At 35.7% G+C, this 25,799-nt stretch overlaps 1 protein-coding gene across 1 annotated transcript in view; it reads left to right on the top strand.

Moving 5' to 3' along the window:
- MDFIC2 (MyoD family inhibitor domain containing 2) overlaps window positions 1-25,799 on the top strand; it is a 132,551-nt gene that overhangs the window by 97,562 nt on the left and 9,190 nt on the right. Inside the window, exon 3 of the mRNA XM_054695485.1 lies at window positions 23,350-23,571. Within this exon, the coding sequence (XP_054551460.1) occupies window positions 23,350-23,571 (222 nt within the window). The remainder of the gene's footprint in view (window positions 1-23,349; window positions 23,572-25,799) is intronic.

The following is a 25,799-nucleotide window of genomic DNA, read 5'->3' as shown; positions in this document are numbered from 1 at the left end:
AAGAAAAAATGTAGAAAACCACATGGTATATTATGGGGACAAATTTGGAAATGAGGCACTTCATTTATGCCAAACTATTTGCATGGCCCCTGCATGCAAGGATGATGGAAATGTAGTATAACTTTGAGAACTGAAAGAAGCAAATTCAGCTCAATATGCATCCATCTGTCAACAATATAAATCTTTAAGTACTAAAGATAGTGTTATTGGGGGAATTTTCATTAGTCATATTAGAAGCATGTGTACACTAAAATATGCAAGTAAGGAGCTTTGTGAATATATAATATCCCTATTAAATGCACTGTTGACCTTAGTTGTTTTACACACTCATCTCCTTTGGCTGTCTCCAGGTTTTTCTTTTATTTCTTTCTTTCTCTGTATTCTCTTTTGCTGATTGGTTCCTCTAGCTTGGGTACCATAATGCTGGTAATAACAACAAAAAGTTCACAAAAAGCTTTATATATTTTACAAAAAAAAAAAAAAAGCCACCTGCTGAGTCTCTCTTCCTCTAAATTCAGTTCATGATTTATCTTATCTGGAAAGGTCTCTTCCATTGTGGAGGTGGCACTTGGTGCCTCTCACTGTTATACCCATAACCTGTCATGGCATTTATTCCATGGTTTTCTCTGTGTCTTTCTATGGGACTCTGCTATTGACCAGAAGCCATTTGAAAACTGACTAATATCTTTTATCTGTGTTTCTCCTCACCCCAAACACCATCTGCCACAGAGTAGGTTCAAAATACCTCTTACTGAATAAGTTAAGGAAATTTGAGGTATAACTGGACCATACATCTTAGTAGGTAATGAAAATCAGAATACCAGTGAACTTGGCTACTGTCTATCAAAGAATAAATGATTCATGAAAAACTGCTATACAAAAAAATAAAATTCTAAGTTTTTTTTTTCATTTTCAATTTTCAACATTTGAATCATACTTTAAAAATTAAGCGCCCTGAATGTTTTACCAGTTTCCTCTCATTGACTTTGGAAACTTCTCCCTTTCTTGTATGTATTCATTTATTTGAACTAGAGGGCAGAAAAAGCACAAACAACTTAGAACAAGCAAACCAAGGATCCTACTCCCAAAAATGTCAAACTATATTAAAAATAAAAACAGAAAACATCTCTGAATCTCTATTTGTGAAACATTATTTTTTGGCAGACTAACATCAGTCATCAGACAAACAGATCCTTCTGAGAGGGAGGAAAGAATGCTGAAGAGGAGTTAGTTTTCAAATCAAACTTTGATTAAAGATTCTTTTTGTCAAGCTTTTTCTATTCACAGTGAAACAAAATAATGCAATGTTATATGTTCTTCAGTATTTTGACATTACTGTGATATTTTAGAACTTATTGTATCTATTCCCTTTTTTAAAAAAACTTTCTTCATATCAAATTTCTAAAATTTAGGGGTAGGGAAGACTACTTCTAGCCTTTTATCTAGTTCCAAATATTGAAATATTTGACACACATATTATTCTAGCAATAATAATGACCTAGTCAAGCTGATATGATTAAAACTTTTCCTTTGCACATAATTTACATTGTTTACTATATTATCTACATTATATGTATTAAAGAACCAGAACTCCTAGGTTCACATCCCAGTTCTGCCAGTCATACTCTTTAATTATAATTCACAACTTATAATACCTTTCTGTACTTTAGCCTCCTCATATGCAAATGTGTATAGTAACAGTTCTTAGTCCATAGGATTATGGTTTTATGTAAGCTTATACATATTGAAAGCCTTATAACATTGTCTGTACATCAAAAATCTCTGCAAATATTTAGTTATTTCAAGTTTCCCTCTGTTATCATGGAATGCTCCTATGAAAGTTTTTTAAGTTGAAACAGCATACGGTAAAGAAGAAAATACTATCAACTTACATGGAAATTTTTGAGTGTTTGCAAATGCCCCCCAACAAACCTACTAAATCACACCAGAAAATAAATTATACCTAAAGTAACAGTAACATATAGTAAAAACAGGAATGCTATATAAATATTCAGTCTGTACAAAGTTGTTCCTGCTGAAGGAACAAGAATCTGGGGTCACTCTAACTGCTTGGGGTGTCACTGACTGTAGAATGGCTGCTGCAAAACACTAAAAGCTAGTTTCAATTTTTACCTTTCATGAAAAGCAGGGGATACCTGTATTACTCACTGAAACAGTAATACATATTCAGTTTTCTACTTTCTTATTCCCCCATTCATCCTACCTACTTTAATCTATACTCCAGTGTTGTCCAGCTATTGAAATTTTTATAGCAAATGACAACAGTGCTCTCAAAATTTACAACTTCAGTGTTTTTCCCCATCATTCTTTGCAATATTTGATCCTTTTAATCATGCTCTTTTTCTTAAAATGTGCTCATCTCTTAGACAAAGAGAATAAGTAAAAAAGAAAATTTGGAGAAACTGAAATCATAGAATCCCAGCAAAAAATATGGTAAGGGAAAAGGCTGTAATTGGTTTATAGGGACAGTAGTCAAATAAGAATAACTAGAATCTTGGACTCCACTCTACTTCCCCGATAATTAACTCTCCATATTGGCATTTCTAAGGCTGAAAGTATGATCTTTTATTCTTAAAACATTTATTTATGGCTCTTTAACAAGGAGTTAAGGGAATTTGAATATTGTGTGTGTGTGTGTGTGTGTGTGTGTGTTTGGGGGCAAGAGAAAAGTGGGGGCTCTGTACCTTACACTTGCATATGGTGTATTTTCCAAGAAAAGGCCCATATATTTCCTTTGCATTCACCCCCACCTCCCAAAAAATCTAGAACCATTGTTGCAATGTTTTAATTGTGAAATTCATAGGTTAAGATAAAAACAAAAACATACCCAACAAGTCCCTCTTCTCTTTCTATCACTACCGTACACTTATCAAGATCTTCTTAATGTTATTTTTCAGACTACTGTATTTAATAAACTGTTTTTTTCTTTCCTGGAATATCCTTGCTCTTATTTGACACCTGGCAGGTTAATACTAATTTTTTGAGATCCAGTGACAATTTCATATCTTCTTAGTCATCTTTCTGTATCACACAAAATGTAATTGGAAATTTCTGAATTGTGCACCCACAAAACTATATACCTACCTCTATCATCTGCTTATCATATGCTATAGACATTGTCTGATGACCCGTCACCCCACTAAGAGAGAATAATGAAGCCATGATCCAGGTCCTATTCATCTTTGTGTTTCTACCAAGAGTTAGCAGGTACTTTGTCAGGTACTTTGGAGTCCATGAATGAGTGAACGAATTATTGATTACTGTCTTGCTTTGAATGCATATGTTAGCTGGGTATTGTATGGTGTTTTCTGAGGGATTTTTTTTTTTAAGTGAATGTTGCTTAATTCACTTGACTTCCACATCCTTCAATACAGAGATGAATTCAAGAATAAGATGCTATGGTTCATACCCCTTCAAAATTGCTTTAAATTATGAAAGTATCATATCAATAGCTTAGTAGTTGGTAATGAAACAAAGACCACACTTTTTAAGTCCTAGGCTTTCAACACTCTTTCCAATGGCAGTAATTGTCTAAATGAAGTTCACTGTATTATTTAGACAATAGCACCACTGTGCATCTTGACCTGAAAGACAGCATTACTGCAGTTAAAAGCCGCATATACAACAAAAGAAGGAAAAACTGAGGCAGAAGCAAATTATAATTTTATAAGACATAAATGCAAAGTACTCTTCTCACTAAAATATTGTTATCACTAAAACATATTCCATTGTTTCATCTCCATGGACTCAAAAGACATCAAACCTCTTTTGATGCAGAAGAGGTACAAAATATTCTTACGAGTATATAAAAAATGTGGAATTCGGCAGGCTTCTAGCATCTTCACTTTTTTACAGAGAAAAGGATTTTGAAGCAGGGAGAACATAAACAGTATATACTGACTCTTGACACACCATTGCTTTCTTAAACTAGAATAATAAAAATTTGCAAATGAACAAAAGAGTGGGAGGTAGATATCTGATTTACAATGTTTTTGAGATAAAGAACACTATAAAAAAAGATCAATGTGAATAATAAAGCATTGTTAACTGAGTCATGACATTTCTATTCTAGTGACGATTTGAACGGCAGAACTGCAAATGAGCACCTTGTGCCACTTTCAAAGTGGGAGGAAGACATATAATTATAATTCTTACACTGACGAGAATTCAAGAAAATCTGGGGAAAAGTTTACTGAAAAACATATTGACATATCAGTATTATAAATTACTTTCTCTTATTAAACCAAAAAAAAAAATCTTTTGTTGGCTAGCTCGTCATGCCACAAAAGGTGTTTCATGAAAAGACATACCTGCCTTGAAAATCCTTTTCTTACATTGAAAAAATATCTACCATATATTTATTCTGTAATCTTCCCAACATGCAAGATATATTGGAGAAATATATTTTCAAAACAGTTTTAACCTCTATTGTCTTGAGTACACGTATCAACATTGTCATGTCACCTATCGAAAATCCTCATGGAAACCTTGTATTTAGTCAAAACTAATGAATCTGTTTTAACACCCTTTATGAAAGAAAAAGAAGATGTAATACTATGTTTTCACTTAACATACATTTTCATCCATCTGCTTTCTTTGTTGGATGGTTAAGGGGAAAAAGCTGAAAAAATTACAGTGATGTTATCAACTGCAGTGTTTTAATAGAGAACAGAATTAGAAATGACATTTTGCTGAATGAACTTCTAAATGAATGAAAAATAAAACATGGGGTGAGTTTTCCCCTGATGTTTAACTCCATTGAAGCCTTAAAGGGTAGACTCCCACGTGTTGGAGGAAGCTCTCAAACTGACCTCATTACTGCTGGCCCCACACTAGTGAGGTGAAGGGGCAGTTGTAAAGTCAGGCACTCCATGAGCATTGTGGAAATTATGGTGTTGTGTTAAATGTATCCTCTGCGGGGTGCTTTCCTATCTTAAGGGATGCACTTATTAAGTGTTGCCAAGAAGAAAATTAAATGTTTTTCTGTATAAAATGTGTCACAATTTATGGAACATCTGGAGCACATTCAAAGAACTTCAAGAATAGGTGATAGAACAGAATAAAGCAAACAGTTTGGCCATTGAGATTTCAACATCAGCTGTAGTGTGGAGTCATTTGCACACATGCACAGAGGTTTTTTTGTGTGTTTTTGTTTTTTTAATCTACCATTGTCATATGCTTGGAAGGCCAAGCAAGAATGCAATGGGTCTGGTCCATGTGGAATCCTTAGCTGGGACTTGGAATCAAAATGCAAAAGACCTACTTACAAAGTTAGAAGAAAAGATATTTTATCTAATTCTAACTCAAACATCTAACTCAAACATATATTGACCCAAAGTACCAGATATAATGTTTATACCAGTGCTCTGTACTTATCTCAACTGATTTTTAAGGAATCTGTGCAGAGATAGATGGTAACAGTGATAAGATTTTGGAAATCAGAAGAAACTGGGCTTGAGGCTTGGCTGTGTGACCTTGAGTAAGATGTATCATCTCTGAGTTTCAGTTGCCTATTGGCTCATCGTGGGTGGACACCAAATGAAAATGAAAACCTCAGCCAAACCTCTTGTTTTCATATATTAATATCTTGCTGCCATACTACAAGACTGAAAAAATAAAGATTACTGAGAATCATCTGTGGCTGGTAGCAGAAGTTGGGTTATAGAATATGCCAGATATTCCATCCCTATCTGTTCAATGTAATTTATTTGAAATTAGAAATTTACACTGAACTCAGACTTACAATCAGAAATTCTGAGAGTGTAACACAGCAATCTGTGTTTTAACAACCACTCAGGTGATCCTGTTGAATGCTAATTTTTGAGAACCATTATGCTAGTTATTACAAAACAAGATCTAGTTGGCCTCATACCAGACCAATGAGAAACTATGCACATCTACCAGCTGGACTCCACGGATATCCCTCTCCCAACGACCTTGGCAATAGCAAATATACTTTCTTTAAAGCATCAGCAGTGTCTACTGACAACCTATGGCTCTCCTTTAGAGAAAAAAAAAAATACCCTTTCCAGTCTGCAACAATTATTGAATTGAAATCACCAGGTATATTTATACTTGTTTGAATCACCAAGGGACAACTTCAAACAAAGTATAGCTGGCTCACTGAAAGTTTATATATTCCATTAGCTAAGTGATAAGGAAGTTCATGTAAGCCAGAAGGCCCTATGTTCCATCTTAAGTATTATTCCTTTAAAGTTTCAGTTACTGTTTTTAACCTTTGAGCTTCTGCAAATGTGAGAGTAATCCAAAACAGAATTAACAATGGTTAAGAATTGCTTTGTTGAAAACGTACTCAAGCTACTAAATTATAAGAACAAGGACACAAATAAATTCATAAATATCAATTATTTTAAATACAGTTTCATATAACTCATTGACAAAAATTCAAATGCCAATGAACTCTTAACAATGAAATAAAAAGACTAGTTTTATCTTTGTGGCATAAAAGCATTTTAGAAAGCCAAGTGCCCAGAATTTCAAAGAATCTTCAGCAGTTGCCGAGAACAACTCAGAATAATACCCAATCCTCTGACCTTCATTGCTTTGACTGCTATTCTATGATAGACCTTAGATTTCCAGAGAAAGACCAGTAGAACTTTTTTTGCCTGTAAGCTTGGGAGAGGGTGTGTGAAACATAAAGATACCTAGAGAAATCTAAAGCATAAAGGGTGGCTGTGGTAATGGTTAATACCATTGTTATTTCTTAAGTGGGATAGAGCTAAAGTTCCCACCTATTACACACATCAGATTTCAGCCAGTCTTAAGAACTCTTTTTCTATGACAACATAATTGATAGAAGCTCTTAAAGGAGAATCTGGTGATTAACTTAGACAATTGATGGGATGAGGACCAACACTGTCATCAAACTTAGCAAGGCTCTGTAAATAAATACAAAGCATCTTCTTAACAATGATAGCTCAAATTAATCACATACATCAGAGTTCCAGGGAGTGGGACAACAGCCAAATATCCTTATCACCCATCATACAAGATCTATCTAATTATCCTTTCTCCCCCTTCCTTTGAACCTTGGCATCACTAGGCATTCTGACCAGCCATTCATCCTTAAGGAGACTTACAGTAGTACAAAAGCTCAAGTGGATATGGCATAGAAGGGGTGGCTAGTGCATTATCTATGTGCTGACATATTAGTCTCTTTTCAATAAAACATAAAGTCCCAAGAGGTACAACTATGTCTCATTCATCTTTGTGTCTCCTGCACATACTACAGCGGTTAAGAGAAAGAACTGTAACCTCCAAAAGCCTAAATTTGAATTTGCCTTCCTATCTTTACTAGTTTAGGAATACAGCAATGAATAAAAGATAGTCCCTTCCCTCACTAAGCTGCATTTTACTTACTAGGAAAGCCGAAATGATAATCATAATTTCCTCCTCGGGTTATTATGATGATTAAATGAAAATTCATTTAAAGCATTTAGTCAAAGCTTCTCATTGTGTGAAGTGAATGTTATCTATCATTATTTTTATTATTATAGTAAGTGCTAAATGAATTAATGAATGGATGAACTGGTGTGTGGAAGATGACTGTAACACCTACACTTTATTCCACATCTAAAATTCTTTAATTTTATACCCAGTCTTCAAATAACTTCATAGCTGAAAACTTCTCTGAAAATATTTCACCAGTGTTGGATTTTATTACAACACTGTTTTGGATGAGATGTCACACAGGGGAAAGTTTAGATAACTAGAAGCCTAAGAACCATAATTTTAAATTTTCATTACTTACCACTTCATGAGCTGATAGGCATTTATTTTCATTCAACCTTTATGCCACGCACTGTGCTAAGCTCAGGCATACTGAAATATAGCCCCCCCACCACCCCTCAGTGAAAAAGCCACATTTATAACAGAAAAGGAAATGCCCTTTTTTTTTTTTTTTTTTTTTTTTTTTCAGATTGAGCAAGACCAGAAAAGCTGAGATCTCCATGCATGTGGGACATGGATTTCATTTCATTGCTTGGTACCCAGCAAGGGTTTCCAAGTTCAATAGCAGTTGTCAAATATTTGATGTTCACTGAGTCTTTCGTTGTTATGGAATCAGATTTCTTATTTTTCATATTGTATCATATTTATTGAGGTGAAATTGGCCTACTACATTATATATCATTAAGGGAAATAGGTTTACACCTCTTGCTACTTATGCTAACCCACATCCGCCACCAAATCATCCATAGGAGTTAAGTGAGGAATGAAGAAGGAAATTTTAGTCAGGAAGAATGAGGCTTGTAAAAGGCATTCACAAAATAAGGAGACAAAAATGTGCATGTGTTGGGGGGAAGTGGTTTTGTCAGGAAAGAATGCAGATCCAATGAGATTGTGACAATGAAAACACTGTGTGAAGAGAAAGCCCTGTACACTGTGTTGCTATGTGCCAGTGACCCACCCTGTTTGAACATCTCCGGGTACCCACAAGTTCTGAGGATGGTTCCTTATCCAAAAATCCATTATTCTCCAAAATGCCCTACTTCTTTCTTCCTCCCTTTTTTATGGTATCACAGGAACAAAGACATGTACTACTTGTCTTCATCTTTCTTTTCATAAAACAAAGGAAATAGCTGTAACACTTTTCAAAAAATAAAATTATCCAAGGAGGTATATGGGCCACTTTAGCCACGAAGGTTGCTATTTGGTCAGTTTCTAATCCACTTCATCCCATTTGTACTTTCAAGTATGCATTTTAAAGATTTCCATTTTTAACTTGTTATTTTGACTCAGGATTTTTCTCCAATGAAGAAATATATTTTACTTAGTTTTTCTACAAGCCATTTGCCTTGAAATGCTCATAAAAAACCTTGAAAAATTCAGAAAGTTTGGAAAAGTCATGATCACTACAAACATTTGGAAAATTTAGAAAACATTTTGATGTGTGGAGGTTTCACCAGATAATCTTTCCAGGTTATTATGATCATGAAAAATTAAAATTAATAATGCACAGGTTTCCTCAAACATTATATCCAAATATCACCCTAAAAGGAGACCAAATACTTCCCCACAATTCCTGGCTTCTAGGTATATGTCCCCTCCAATCAGAACTGGTCTTGAGATCTGAAATTTACCTCAGTGTTATCATTGCAATTTCAATCTTGAATCAACTGATGTTTCCTCAGGACAAACTCAGTTTCTTCGCACCATTGCTTAACAAAAATGAGTTCTTACTTTTGTTTTTGTACTCTCAGCACGATATAAGCAACAATATGATTTAAAAAAAAATTTCAGGCCTTCCTGATGGCGCAGGGGTTAAGCCTCAGCCCCATTATGCTATTGCCCCTGTGGCCTGAGTTCAATCCCCAGTCAGGAAGCTAACTCACAAGGCGCAGTAGACTTCTCCTGTCTTACCAGCTGCTCCCTTTAGCAGTGTATTTTAGTAGATCTGCCTGTTCTGCTCCCCACTCTGTTTCTGGTGAATTCTCTTGCTCCCTCACCTCTGGCATATACCCCACAGGGTGTATGCATAAATAAATAAAATAAATCTTTAAATAATTTTTCAAGAAAGACTGGTTGCTTTTTTTTAGAAGTAGTGCATTTTCTTCTGATAATATAGGGTGAAAGTTCTTTATTGTACTTTCATACAGAAAAGACAAATTGAGGAGAAAACCATTGAGACGCAATCTTGTTTTCTCAAAATTTAAAAAAATCACTACTATTTTCTGACACTTTTTTTTTAATGCAAGAACAATTGGTGGATATTATAGGAGGAATGTAGAGGATCCAAATAAGAGAGCAGGGGAAAAAGTAACTATAATAAAGTAAAAATCAAAATCAAAAGGCAACTATAAACCAAAGATATTCTGCAGGGTGGGGGGAGAAGGGAGAGAAATCAAAACAGGGGTGGGAAGAGCAGAAGGGACTATGGGGATGGTTCACGGGTGACTGGGTGGTCAGAATTTCATGGGGACTATAACCCAAGATGAGAAAGCATACATTATACAAAAATGAATAATGATGTAAAAAATATATTATCTATCTATCTATCTATATATATTAAAAAAAGGACAGTTGGTGGATAATCTCAGGAGAGTTCTTTCTTCCATGATCTGATTTTACTTGTCTGGGTGTTTGAAAAAGATCTTTGCTTTTATAATAGAATATGCTTTCCAGGATTAGTGGTCTCTTTTTTACTAAATTTCAGGCTGTGTGGTACACACTTATAAATTGTTTGTACTCAGCACATAGACTATAGTATTATCTTTGAACAAACTTGTGTTTAAATTGTTTTGGATTCTTCTTTAGGAAACTATATCTTGGTGAAATCTATGTAATCTGACCTCTGCTCTCAGCATCATTTTAATCAATACAACTTTAATCTTTTCCTGAACTTTTGAACTATAGGTGTGTTTTTCATATTTGTTCTCCACATTACAATTAACATTTTCTGCAGCATCAATTCTGTGCTTTACTGCCCTTAATGATATCTCAATTCTTTAATTACAATTTTTTACTTCAGAATCCCTATTTCACTATGGCCCTTTAGATCTCTCATGTAGGTTTTTCTTGGCCACTAAAAATCCTCTTTTTTCTTCACAAATTTCTTCTTACACCTACTGAGAACCTGGAACAATTTTTTTTTATTATTTTCTTCTTTTTTATAACAAATCATTTCTGGATTGGTTACACTGACCTAGAACTATTGTTCTATGGCCAGCTCAAAAAGTATAACTCTTCAAGAGAGATAGAAGCCCAATTTTCTGGTTGACACAAAATATTGATTTCTGAAACAGAAATAGGAGGAAAATAAAGGTTGTTCATTTCACTTTCAGCAGAGCTGGCATCAGTGCCAGACTGATTTTTCAATTCTTCAGCTCAATTCTAATGGGTTGATATGTAATGCAAATTTTTTCCAGGACTATCAAACCCATATTTTGTGAATGTGAGCATTTTTCTCTTTCTATATTATCAGAGGTGTTTTTGGAAGAACTAGAATAAAGTATAACAAGGATTGCTACAAAGACTATTTTAAATTTGGAAGCCTTGATGCCAGTGACTTTTTGGCCCTTGAAAATAATGTTATAAAGCCTCTTAAGATAAATAAATGGAACAAATAAACACTTATTTTAAACACTTATTTTCTTGAAATGGTCCAAACTTTTCATGGTATTGTCCTATTATTTTTACAACCTACATTTTTTAACTTAACTTTGTGCTAGCTTGTTTTAACACTTTAAAATATATTCAGAATAGTCTACCTTCACATGCTTGAATGCTGAATATTTTATGCTTGGACAAAGAGCAAACTGTAGGTCTTCCGCCAAGCACAGTCAATGCACTTGAGTATGGGTTACCAAAAACGCTGGAAATTTTTTTTTCTATTTATTGTTATAGCTCATATCCTTGTGTCTCTGGTAGGCTTTAAGTGACATAAATATGCATTTCCATCTGCACATCCTTGTCAGGAATAGTTCTGCTGGGAGGTGTTATGTCACCCAAGTACTTCCAGAATAGAGTCTGTTAATCCTGTTACCACTATAGAAACTCAGAGGAAAAGTCTACTCAGGCCACTACTGCAGCTGCTGTGGCTGTAAAGGTTCCAGCGACCACACCCTAGAAACCAAAGGAAGCATGAGAAAATTAAATTTCCTTCAATTGGAGGGATGTAGAGAGTTGACTTTAGTCTGTTAATTAGACCTGTGGTCCTCAGTTTTCCTTACAAACCTTTATTAGTAAAAAGGGGGAAATTAGAAGAATCACTTATGTATACAGTCAATATGCTGCCATAGTAACAGTATTTAAAAGGAAAAATAGCTGTCATATTAGGATTTTTAAAAGATGTAAATAAAGACCTGCTCTAACCCCATAGACTTACACTTCCCATAGGTATATATCAATATTTGCTGCTTTGGAGACTAGTGGTCTAAAAGGTCTACCAAGCAGGCCACTAGGTAAAGAGTTCTTTAACCCCCAATGAGGCCTTTGATAGATTACATAACACATTGGATACCATAAGGGACAAATAGAACTGTGGATAAGTATGTGATTTTCTCCTTCACTTTCTTCCTCCTGCTACCTCTTGCCTTTCCTCATTGTGTAGTTGAATTTTGACCTCCCCAGGGCCACTGAAAAGAACTAACCTCTACCTTACATTTACAGAGACAGAGCATTGGTAGACCCCAATACACCAGGACTAATTGCTGAAAGAAAGCCTCTGTCAACCAATATGCAACCTCAGAACCCTCAGGCAAGAACCAGCTAAGCAAAACAAATCAGATTATCAACCATCTAATAAATTCTTAAACCATAATTTCTTGGGCCTTCCCTGGTAGCGCAGGTGGTTGAGCGCAGCGCTGTGAAGCTGTCCGTAGCCTCTGCAGCGCCAGTTTGATCCCAGCCGGCTGGCTGGTGAGAATCCTAAATGGCGCGGCAGACCTCTCCTGTCTCTCCCACTTGCACCCTCAGCAGTGTATTTTGTCAGTCTGCCTGTTCTGTTCCCCGCTCTGTCTCTGGTGAATCCTCTCACCCTCCCATGCATCTGGCCTGTACCCTGGCTCTTGTATAAATAAATAAATAATTTTTTTAAAAAACCATAACATCTTGATCTATAATTTCAAAATGAGTGTTTTTAACTCTCCACAACCATATAACACAAGAGACCAGAATCATCCATGAATGTAGCTGTGGAACAAGAATTCCAGCAAAAGGCAGTCGGTATGAAAATAAAACCTTCCAGCTCTCTTGAAATTATTCTTTAAGATGTACAAAATAGAAGACTTGAATCAAAGTTCTTTTTGAATTGATAAATATGTAATTTTAATCATAAATATTCAATCTGTCTTTATTTGTCCGAAGATGAGTGGACAAATTTCTCCCAGTCACTGTTATTGTGAGTTTAAATTGAAACAATCTTTCTGGAAGGCAATCAACAAATTATATTAACAGCATTGGAACTTTGGCAACTAATTCAGTAAGTCCTGCCTTATGAATTCAATGTACATAAACAAATAGCTATATGAAAAGATTTATGAAAATAATGTTTATTTTAAGAGTACTTATGATAGGAAAATTGAAAACAATCTACATTTTTATTGAATAGAATAATTGTTAAATAATTTATGATCTACCCTGCAAGAATTGCTATGTATTCCCTGACTTCCTATGTATTAATTACCTGCTCTGTCCCAGGTACTCCTCTAGGTAATAGCAACTAATTAACACAGACAAACCGTTGTAAAAGGTGATATTGTAGTCAAATGTAGAAGAGCCACATATTATAAAAGCAAGTAAACAAACAAGACATTTTTAGAATAATGAAAAGCACTATGAAGATCGTGTGATGGTATGATTTAGATGTGGTGGCTGCTGAGGGCTTGGGACCACTTTCATAAGGACTTTCAAGTGTGGCACTGTTGACATTTGAAGATGTTCTTCGTGAGTTGTTTTTTTGCTTATTTTAGGGAGGCCTGAGACTGTATAATGCAGGTGTCTAGCAACATCCTTTACTTACTAAAAGCACTAACCTCAGTCATGGCAATAAATAAATGTCCCCAGCCATTGCCAGTGGTCTGGGGGGGGGGTCAACATCTGCCCTGATTGAGAATGACTACTACATGGGTCTCCCCGGTGGTGCAGGGGGTTGAGCGCAGCACTGTGAAGCTGTCCTCAGCCTTGGCAGCATGGGTTTGAGTCCCAGCCGGCCAGGGAGATATCCACATGGCACGGCTGACCTCTTCTGTCTCACCCGCTGCTCCCCTCAGCAGTGTATTTCAGTCCGTCTGCCTGTTCTGCTCCCCATTCTGTCTCTGGCGAATCCTCTCACCTTCCCATGCCTCTGGCCTATACCCCAGTTCTTGTATAAAAATAAAAATTAAAAATCTCTAAAAAATAAAAAAAGAGGGCCTCCCCGGTGGCGCAGTGGTTGAGCGCTAGGTTGCGAAGCTGCCCGCAGCCTCTGCAGCACCGGTTTGATCCCCAGCCGCAGGTGAGGGTCCCACATGGTGTGCAGACCTCTCCTGCAGCCCACTGCTCCCCTCAGCAGTGTACTTCGTCAGTCTGCCTGCTCTGCTCTCCCCTCTGGCTCTGGTGAATTCTCTCACCTTCCCGCACTTCTGACTATACCTAGTGCTTACATAAATAAATAAAGAAATCTTAAAAAAAAAAAAAGAGAATGACTACTACAGATTTAGTTTTAAAAAAACCTCTCTGAGGAGGTGACATTTGAGTTGAGACCCATTATGACGTTTTAATAATCTTGAGAATGCAGGGAAATTCTCATGATATAATGGTAATGTAATATAAAATATTCAATAAAATCCTAGTAAAATTTTTCTTTTTTAATCTCTATCTAGACAAAAGTTATAGCATAACTGTTAGGAGCATGGAGTTGGAGACAGGCTCTCTCAGTTAAAATCCCAGCTCAAGCACTTACTAGTTGTATGATGTTGGCAAGTTACTTTAAATCTATGTTTCTGTATCCTCATCAAAAAACTAGGAATGAAGCTACTAGTACCTACCACATAGGGTTGCTGGAAGTATTAAATGTATTAATTAATATATTCAAAGTTCCTAGAAGAGTGACTGACAAATCTGAGAAACAATATATACAATACATATGTATTATATGTATGATTATATATACACATGTGTATATAATCTCATTTCATTTATAATCCAGATCTAATATATAGCCCAACATATATGTGTGTACATATAAATATGTATATATACACAGAGAGAGAACATATTCACCAAACATTTCCAATACCTTTTTGTGAAACAAATACAATAATCTAAGTTAATAACAGAATTAGATATTTTATTTCCTTTGTGTCCCTGTAGTCTTTACAGTTTTTACTTTCAAATCAAAGTAAAAATCAATATGTATTTTGGAACCAAAGAATTTTTAGACTTTCATCAGGATTAACTAGCATACCAAGAATGGGGAAGGGAAAAAAAAAAAGAATGGGGACGGAATACTAATAGAAGATTGGCTCTAAAAACCTGTCCCAGGGAAAATGAGTCAATTGTCAACTGAAAACTGAGACACCCCACATTCAATCTGTCAGTCAGTTTACGTGTCATCTGAAATTTACTTAATAGTTAGTTTTTCCAGACTGTGTGCTGAGTGCAGAAGAATAAAAGAAGAATGGAGCATGGTCCTCGAGGAACTCCTAGCAGAAAGGGGAAGCAAAATACATGCACAATTAATCACACTAAACTGAAGTAAGGGTTATAATGAGGTTACCATCCCAGGCCTCTGGGGGCTCCCAAAGGGAACAATTAATTTCAATTGAGTGGGAGGATTGTAGGAAACTTCACCTAGGGGATGACACTTGCACTGGGCTTTGAGGAGTAAGTTTGGAAAATGCAGTCATTAGTTACCAAGTAGTACTGGTTTTGAGCCTACAGATAAAATGCCTCATAATCAAATACCAGCAAGATCAATGAACTTGGACAGAGGAAAGTCAGAAGGGACAAGGGAGTTATACTTGAAAAAAGTACCTCCATTTCATTTTAGAGTGCCTGGTTTCATAAAACACTTTGTGAATGCAAAGTTTGATTGTCATGGGAATTAGAAGACATAAGTTCAAGTACTAGCTTTGCCCCTTACCAGCTGGGTAAAATTTTACCACTAAAATCTCTGACCCTCCTTAATTTACATAATAGTGATAATAATACTTTGCAAAACTCTTGTGAGGCACAAATGAGATAATGCAAGTAAGAGACTTTAAATGACAATCAAATTGTTGGAATGAATAAATTGTGATGGTTTAACACAGAGAATATTTTGAATAATTATACTTTAATTTATAGCTTTTATATTTAAACAATGACATTAAAAAAAATCAACTGTTGGGCCTCCCCAGTGGAGCAGCGGTTGAACACTGGATTGCGAAGCTGCCTGCAGCCTCTGCAGTGCTGGTTCAATCCTGGCCGCCAGGCGAGGGTCCCACATGGTACGCAGACCTCTCCTGCCGCCCGCTGCTCCCCTCAGCAGTGTACTTCATCAGTCTGCCTGTTCTGCTTCCCGCTCTGGCTCTGGTGATTTCTCTCACCCTCCCGCACTTCTGACTATACCCAGTGCTTGTATAAATAAATAAATAAATCTTAGAAAAAAAATCAACTGTATATGTAAAAGCAATTATGCATGAGTTTATAGCCTGATTGGTTTCCTTTATTTTTCCAGAGCCCTAAACCTATTACTAATCCAAGTGCATCAAGCTATAAAAATTGTTAGCAGATATTTTTCTGAGATAACATAATCTTTATTTCTTGAGACACTTTATACAAACATTAAACTGAAGTTAACTGCATAAAGATGAAATGGAGACTCATAATTGTAAATTGTTTTCATGTCAGAAGAAGATTCAACCACCTCCTAGGAGTGGATTGCTCCTTGTTACAGCTTATGATCGGACTATAAAAGTATATCACTTAGACTATGACCATACATAGGTACAAGGTATTATGGCAAGCTGCAAACGTGGCTAAAGAGCTAGAAGAGCTAGGCAAAAATTAAAACCCACTTTGACCCCAAAAGATGGAGGTTACTTTGCAGGTATTATGGAAGCCTGGGGAGGGGGTTATGTTCCACCTTCTTCTCTCAGTTCTTTCTGACTTTTAATCCTTTTCACCTTGAACGCTCACTGCTATTATTTTGGGAGAAATAATATTCTTTTGCTTTTTCTCTCTTTTTGAAAAAAGATTGACTAAGGCTGATTGAAAAGGATTAAAATGTCCTCTTGTCATGGCCCTTGATAAACATTCCATCTAATATTATTTTGAGGCAGAGTTTTAGTTGAAGTCGGCAGAAGGGAAACCAAAACAATGATATATAAAACTGGTGCTTGAACTTGAAAGTCTTTAAAGGACATCGTCTAATCAGAACTGGAATTTGAAAATGAAAGGAAAATGTGTCCAATATATTTATCTCCTTTATTCCTCTCCACCTCCTTCCCCAAATAGGTTTAATGAATTCCAGATTTTGTTTTGTCCAATCTAATAGGATATATCAATGGAATATCCCATGAATTACTTATTTTCCTTCTTTCAAAAAGGAGAGTCAGAAGAGATCTCAGCTTGACAAAACTACCCCACTCAGCTGCCAAAAAAGAAAACGTAATTTTTTTGACAATACAGCTTCTTTGAGTATCAATCACATTATGTCTTTATCAGTACCAAGGAATCCTTGCTTTCTTAATTTTGTTATGTCTTTAGCTGTAGTATCAGTTCTCAAATTTTACTCAATATAATAGTAATGATCTATATATCTAGAAAATGTGATTTTAGTAATTTTCATCATGATTGATCATGTTGAATACTTTCCTATACTTTGTGTATTGCGTTACTACCACCCATTTGTGGATAATACTCTCTATATATTCTAATAATAACAGCAAATAATCATTTCTGACATTTGTGTGAACTTCACAACTTGACATACAAAGGAAACGCTCTTTTTTCCTTTATAGTGTCAACTATTAACTACTTCTACTAACCATGATTGTTGATTTTGTAGCTTATGCCTTAAAATGTCACCTATCTGCTTTGATCTGATTTCAACCACCAATATTACAATACTAAAGTCTACACTACAGCATAGTTTAAATCCAAGAGAAAATATAACTCACCATTATAGCTTTAAAAATGGTCTATACATTTGAAATACACACCTACTTTAAATGTTTTGGTCTAGAATCAAAATTAAAATCTCCCAGCCTTCAAAGGTTTATCTAATAATTTTCATATAGACTTCTGCTCATAAAAAAAAAAAACAAGCTACCCTGTTTGAAAGTCAACTTGGCATGTAGTGAATAGGTAATTGAAAAACAAAAATGGGAAGATAATCAGGTAACAATCAGTTATTAATATTTATCGTGTGTTGCTTCCTATCAATGAGTAATAGTATCAGAATAATATTGCTCCAAACATCATCTTGAGTATAGTGTGTAAGAGATTTTAGAGAGGGCTGTCACTACCATTGAAAACAATAACTACTGAATTCCTTCAGATTTGAGGGTACAGATGTTTAAACCCGAATGATAATTATGAAAATGAAAATATAGAGATGAATTTATGAGATATTTAGAAGGAAGAATAAATAAAAACTGGTAATTGACTGCATGAAGAGATGACACAAGTTAAAGACAAGTTTTAAGCCTACAGGACTGGAAAAATGACAATACAGTCAAAAGAGATTTAATTGTGAATTCATCAAATATATTCAGTGTTATCCAGTTTGGGAAGAATGAAACTTAGTAGAAAGATGCGTATATTTGTGGGGATTTGGTTGATAGTTCAAAAAAAATAATTAGCCATTTCAAGTAGGAGACTGCGACTTGTGACAACTCTGAGACCGAAAGACTCTCCTGAGATACTATTTGTAAATTTTCTTTGAATTCGCAAGTACCTAGCACAGAACTGTGCATGTAATTTTTGCTCAGTTAATTTGCCTGTTTGACGGCATAGAGATTTGTGAGTCAACTTCACAAAGAAAATAATTAAGTTGTGACTATGGATGATACAAAGACAGAGGATAGGCTACAGAGACAGGAACCAAGAAAAAAAAATGACATAGAAGAACTGGGGTGCAGACCAGAAGTATAGGGGTGAGAGGACTCACCAGAGACAGAGTGGGAAGCAGAACAGGTAGACTCACTGAACCACACCACTAAGGGGAGCAACAGGAGAGACAGGAGAGGTCTGCTGCTCCATATGTGGTTTAGCTGCCTAGCTGGGGATCGAACCCAATCCATAGCTGTGAGAGTGCTGAGATTCAACCCCTAGGCCACTAGGGAGGCCCAGAAAACAAAGTCTTAAAGAAAAAATATGGTGAAGAGCTGGGGGGAGGGGTGGGAAAACCTAATAGAAACAGGGCAAGAAGGCAAGTCAGACAGAGAATTAATTAAACAGAGAGGAAGAGAAAAGGGATGAGAAACACAAAAATAGAGTCAAAGGGCCAGGGAGGAAGAGATGCTAATTTATTCAGAATTTGAACATATATATATATATATATATATATATATATATATATATATATATGTATGTATATATATATTATATATAACATACATATAAATTTGAATTTATATAAACCCAAATAGAGAAACAGGGGCATGCAGCAATTACAAAGTCACATTTCATGAGCAAAAGTGAGAATCATAAAATATTTCCTCAATAACTTAAAATAAATAAATAGTTCCTAGAACATTGATTCATCTATTGCATGTGGATATACAGTAAATGTTAATTAATTAAATGAATAACATTTGTAATGATGTTACAATGGTAATAAAAAATTAACTATCTGTCTTTTGTTACATAAGTTTATGCCTGTTAGTTCTACAATTACTTCTAGACCAAACATGAATTTTCTTTATCACTGACTTTCAATATACACTTTAACTTTTTTTCTTAAGAAATACAGTTGAGTTTCTAATTTTTGTCCTAATTTTGTTTTTTTTCTGTTGAGAAAAAAAATTATTTTCTCTAAGTTAATGTCAAGAACTATGTATAACATCCCAAATATAGTTTCACGAGTTCCTTATTTAATTCCAAAATAGTTTTCTCTGCAGAAGTTGTGATACCACTTTTTATATGTTTCTCCTTTTAGCTTATGCTACTTTATAATACTTTGGGTACAATGTCAAATAACACCGCAGAAGAAGGAATCTGGGGAAATTATTGTTAGCATTCCATCTATAAAAGATGGAAGATGTCAGTAACATTCACTCAAAAATTGTGACTCACTTCAGATGTCAGAATTCTAGGTTGAACAGACTGGGTTCTGAAATGTGTGTATGTCAGATTTTCTAATGAGCAACAGATAGTTCCCACTGAGGAATGAAAAAAAAAATAAAAATATAAACAGAGATATAGAATTAAAATAACTTTATGAATGGCAGTTTAACTTCTCCATAAAATTCTCTCAGTACAAGCCCTGTGTCTCCAAATGGTTGCTTAATGTAGCGCACAACTTACATTCAAAATGCTATACTTAAAATTGTCACAAAATTAAAAGGAGAATCATATACCACTTGGCTGTATACCGTATTCCCCGCATGTTCCTACATTCCAGTAACCTCTATCCAACTTTTTTTTGTTACTGAATTACTTTGTGTAAAGGCAATTTAAATTACATGCGGCCCGACTACGTGTGATAATTTGAGCTGATTGTAAATTAATTCTGTAAGTAAATAGCTGCTTTAATCTCTAGACTCATCAAGGTTTCGTTATCTATCAGTGCTTTCTGAGCTGTTCTTTAACGTACGGTATAAAGTAGCTGTAACCGAACAGGCAGGATGTCCTGAGTGTGCAAGAAGGTGGTCTTGCTTTACCAGGACTGCTCAGGAAAAGGTACCTCTATTAAGCTAAGTTATTTGCAAGGCTCAGTTTTGGGGAGGTGACTCATCATGGGATTTGGGGTGAAGAGGCTTTTGCTGATGAGCAGCCTTAGTAGAAAGAAATTAGAGATAAAAGCTAGGACTAAATCAGAGAAAATATTGTGCAATAGAAGGATAAGGATAAGAGCAAGGTTTTTGGACTTCAGCAAGCCTGGGTTTAAATCGCAGTACTGCCATTTACTAATGAAGATGCCGAGGGCAACTTATCTAAATAAACTGTCTAAGCTTTGGTTACCCTCACTCATCTGTTAACTGGGAATGCCAATTTATACATTTCCCATCTGTTCAAAGAGTGACAATATCTACCTCCTAGGGACTTTGTGATGCTTAAGTTAAATAAAGTATTAAAAAACACATGCAAGCAACTTTGTGGTGTGTGTGTGTGTGTTTGTGTGTGTGTGTGTGTGTGTGTGTGTAAAGCACTGGTTTGGTTTTCAACCTGGGTGATTTTTTCCCTGTAAGGAAATTTGGCAACCTCTATAGACATTTTTTGTTTGTTATGAATTAGGGTGATGGGTGATACTAGTATTCAGTGGATAGAGAACAGAAATACTACTAAATATTATACTCTTCCCAAAGCCTGAAAAAATTTGTCTTCTCCAAAATATAAAATACGAGTACAGCTCTAAGGCATAATATGAATGGACATTTGTTTGTGACATTAATTGGTTACTGGAAATTTTGATATCTATGTAAGACAAAGTTAATATTTTTATCATCATTATTATCGTATCATTAATTTGGTGGTTCTTGGATTGGAGAAGGCCTCGAGCTTCCCAATCTCTTGACCTAATTCAATCTATTCAAAATTATGCAAATTGTTATAACAATAGAAGTTTCCTACACCCCAATTTCTATCAGTTCTTTTTAGGGACAATCAAACCACAAACATGAGATTTCAAGTCAGTGGCATAAGAGAGAGGCAATAAAAATAAAACTTGTTGAAAGCTAAGGTTGTTTGGAGTCTCAGAAAGAAAGAAAAATGACCTAAAACAATTATGTGTACCATACTGTTCTCTCCTGTGGCGGTTAGGAGACTTTAGAGAGCAACCACAGTTGGTTTCTGAAAATTACTGATGCACATGTTAGAGGACTGTTCTCTCTTTCCCCACTCTCAAAAAGTGAAGGTTCCTGGGGCTCTGGTTCCCAAACTTGCCCGCAGGTCACAATCACCTAGAGAGTTACAAGAATCCATGGGGACTGTGATTTAAACTCTTGGTCAGGAGAGAGGGGGTAGGAGGAGTTGTCTGAGCCTTACATTTTTTTTTCAACAATTTTCCAGATGCTTCCATCAGCAGTATGTAAACAACTACCCTCGGAGGTAGGGCCAAGTGGAGCATTCCAAATTAAGAAGCCACTTTTGAAAGGACAATGATAATGGGCCTAGAAAATTCTTTTTATGGACTGAGTTGCATAAATATGGTAAAATTAAACCAGGCAGTTAATTGTATTGACTATTTCAGTCACCCCATGAGCATTATTACATCAAGCAGACACTAGGCTAGCAATGGGAATATATCTTCACCCCCTCCCAATAGTGATATCAAATCATGAGACCTATTCCTTGTTCAGGTCTTAAGATGTCACTGGGATTCAGCCAGGCTGCATGCTTTAGAATGTCTTCTGTTAATTATTTTTTCTATCTTAGGACTCTGCTTAGTGGGTGTGGATAAGTTATAAATTAACTATCCCACTATCCATTCTGATGATTCCATTATATGTTTTTCTTTTATAGATGCGATATTGTCACTTCAGCAGCTATTTCTTTGCTAACTTGTTTGATGCTTATAAAAGGCAGGGATGGTGCCCACTGCGGTGGCCACTATTTCCCCTTGCACTTGTGAAACAGCTGCTCAATTACTATGTAAGAACTAGTAAATGAATCTAAAATACATGCAGCACATAATTCTTCTCAGCCACTTCTATGTTTTTTCAAGTTAGAATCTCAGTCAAGAACTGTGTGAAACCATTGCTGGACAAACCTAACCATTGTGTCTGGAGGGTGTGTGGAAAGAAAATAGGTTCCTGAGCAGTACACACCTGAGGCTGCTAGACTATCACCTGAACAGGCACAAAAGCAACAGCAAAGCAGAGAGAAGAGTAAGAATTCAGAGTCTGAGGACACAAGTGATAATGAACTACAGATTGTTCAACTATACCCACTTTTCTTAGACAGGAGAGGAAAATCAAGTTTGTAGAATCAGAGTAAAAATGACTTCATTGAGATTACATCAATTGCAAAGTAACACTGCCCAGGATTTAAGAACCTTTTACTGATTCTCAGATTATTAGAACACTCACAAGGGGCCTTCCTGGTGGCACAGGGTGGCACAGTGCTATCCAGCTATCACCAGGCACTGAGGCACAGTTCCATCCCCAGCCAGGGAGCTGACCCACATGGCATGTAGCAGACCTCTCCTGTCTTGCCTGCTGCATCCCCTCAGCAGTGTATTTCAGTAGCTCCACCTGTTCTGCTCCCTACTCTGTCTTTGGTGAATCCTCTCACCACCCCCCAGCACCTCTGGCCTAGATCCCAGTTCTTGAATATATATATATTTCTAAATAAAATAAAAGATCTATATAAAATAGATCTTTAAAACACTCAGTACTTTGAGAGTAAGCTGACAACATACTATAAATTTTGCTAACCTAAGTGAATGAATTTTTTGATGTTTGTCACTCATCACTTAAAAAAAATCAGTAGAACTAAGTGTTACAAATTACTCTGTTAAGTGAAACTTATAGTGTGTAGAAGTTCTATAACTATTACTCTTTTATTCTAACCTATATTGTTACACAAAGTAATCCTGCTCAATAATGTTCTGTTCTTTTAAATAAGACTTTACTCTTACAAAAATATAGAATGTGAAATTTTCTGCAAATATCCATTCTGAGACCACCAGGTCATGTCAACTATAGTGGATTTGTGTATGTGTTTTCTTTTTTCATCTAGATACGCAACTCACAAATGAAAAGCATGCAGACGAGAAACCTATTAATGCTATCGTTATAAATTCAGTATCTGAATTCAATATCACAGATGGACCAGCCAAGGAAACCCCCAGTGAGAAAAAACTGTCAGAATCCAGCACATCACTGTCCTCCCTTGAAGAATGCCAAACGAAATTTTCCTACCTCCAAACTGATACTTCAGTTCATCAGAGAGACGCTGATGGTATGTTTCTCAGACTCAACCCATCTCTAAATAAAACTCCCCACCCCCAGTCTCTGTAAAATCATCACATATGCTGTTAGGGAAAAAAAAAAAGTCTATGAATATTAAACAAGAAGACTTCAATTTGAAAACCTTGGTGAATGACACATGTCAAGGTCACTTTACAATTATGAGGTGCTTGGCAGATTGTTTGCTCTCAAAGATGGGAGTAGGAAGCAGTGCTTTAAATAGGTGGGGTCAGTTGCAATCATTTTTGCTATGGTGCTGGGAACTCGATAAAGAAAAATGGCAAACTTCTTTCGGTTCCCAGGTCTGGGACTATTCAGTCCATGACTCTAGGCCAGAGGAGAAGGCAGAATGGATTGTTATTGAAATGTTGGGAATGTGAATAGAATATCCAGATGCTTACTACATCAGCAAGCTGTGCAAAATGGGCTGACTCTTCAAGGCAATATCACTTCCTAGGCATTCTGATCCCTGCAAATGAGTGTCAACCCATCCATGGGCATGAAGACACCTTTCATTTGCAAAGTCAATTTCAAGTTGATTTGGTTTTAAATGGTCAGTATAGTCAAGTTTAAAGTCATGGGCTTTACATCAAAAATATAAGGAATTTTATTCAGGTTAACTTTATTGTGGCATTTATAGGAGACAAACCATTCACGAACTTTGTAGAGTTCAAAATCTATATTTGCAATTAAAAAAAAAGCTTATAGTTTCTCAAAGGAAAATATAACAGGATATAATCTCATTTATATTTAAATTCATAAAACCTTTTTGAAAATAAGGGGAAAATTAAATAAACTTTGTATGACAGGAAATTTGGCATCATAAATATCAACATAGAGTTCAGCTCTTGTCTTTGAAATTATTAACTGCATAAAACTGGAAAAGCTCTTACCATCTCCGAATATCAAACTTTTAGTTGCATAGTTGAGCTAATGACACACCATAGGTGTTTTGAAGTTCAAATAAAATAACTTATATAAAACACTCAATACAGAACCTGCTATATAGTAGATATCCAAGCTTTGCTTTTATTATGATAACATTTTAAAAAGTAAGGAGAGAGGAGATTTCTAAAACATATGTATGTATATATTAAATATGTGTATATATACATGTATATATACATATATATGAATATATATTTATAATGCAAATGTCATGTTGAGGACTGTGGCAAGGTGAAGAGCACTGTCTCTATCCGGTTCTAGCTAATTGTTGCCAAAAGGAAATATAGGCCCAGAGTTAAGAGATCTGGAACATTATGAGAAATCTTCAAATTTTTGTGTTGGCAATAGTTCGATTTCTTTTTTGAAGCCTCAGATACTCCCAGTAGCACGCAGCTTTGGGCCAACTTTGTCCTATAGATTGCCAGGATATAACCTCAAATGCAGGATGATGCCCAACTTTCTGACTTTGTTGAAGTTTGATGCCAGTTAGAAAATAAGCAATACAGGAGAGTTCTCAGCAAAAGTATTTGGACACTAGAGCACTTTATCAGATTGTATTAGGGACATATGGATCTTACTTGTAATGATTCCTAGTAATCCCAGAATTGGAAATTGCACTGATATGTCCACACCTTATACAGCCACTACAGAACACAGATTTGTCCTATTGGGGATCCTGAGAAACCGAGCAGTGCCATTGAAGCTAGTATAAAACCTGAGCCCTGGATTCTCACGCAAGGGCCAAAATGACTATTCCATTAAAATAGCAAGTGACACTGAGGAGCCTCATGAAGGAAAAGAACTGATTACTCTCTCTTCAAAAGAGCAAAGGAGATTCTTGTGGACTGTTGAATTAGATTGCTTTCTTAAGGTCTGCCTGAACAGAGGCCAGCGTGACCCAGGAAATTCACTTTTAAGTTGACAACATAGGTAATAGCCTATTCTTCCTTTCCCACATTGTGAAAAATGCCCCCAACTAGGTAAGAATTTTTTGGTATCTAGATAAAAGAGAGACTAAAACACCCAGACTAAGGCCCATAAATAGAGATAATAAATCCTCATTATCCTAAAGAGCAAACATCAAGGAAATCAAGAGTTAAGTCAGACTGGCTTCACTTTAGAGAATTTTTGATAGTAATTAATTTAAGGATGCAGAAATTGAGAGCTGGGGTCATTGTTCATACTGAGATAAATACAGAAATATCTTTCAGGAACAGCAGGGGAAACAGAAGGGAAAAGAGACGATTGCATCCACTTTCATGTAGTTTGTGG

The sequence above is a fragment of the Talpa occidentalis genome, unplaced genomic scaffold (assembly GCF_014898055.3).
Source record: "Talpa occidentalis isolate TD23 unplaced genomic scaffold, MPIMG_talOcc4v2.1 talOcc4.10, whole genome shotgun sequence".
Taxonomy (NCBI): Eukaryota; Metazoa; Chordata; class Mammalia; order Eulipotyphla; family Talpidae; genus Talpa; species Talpa occidentalis.
This window is presented reverse-complemented; position numbering and strand designations above follow the sequence as displayed.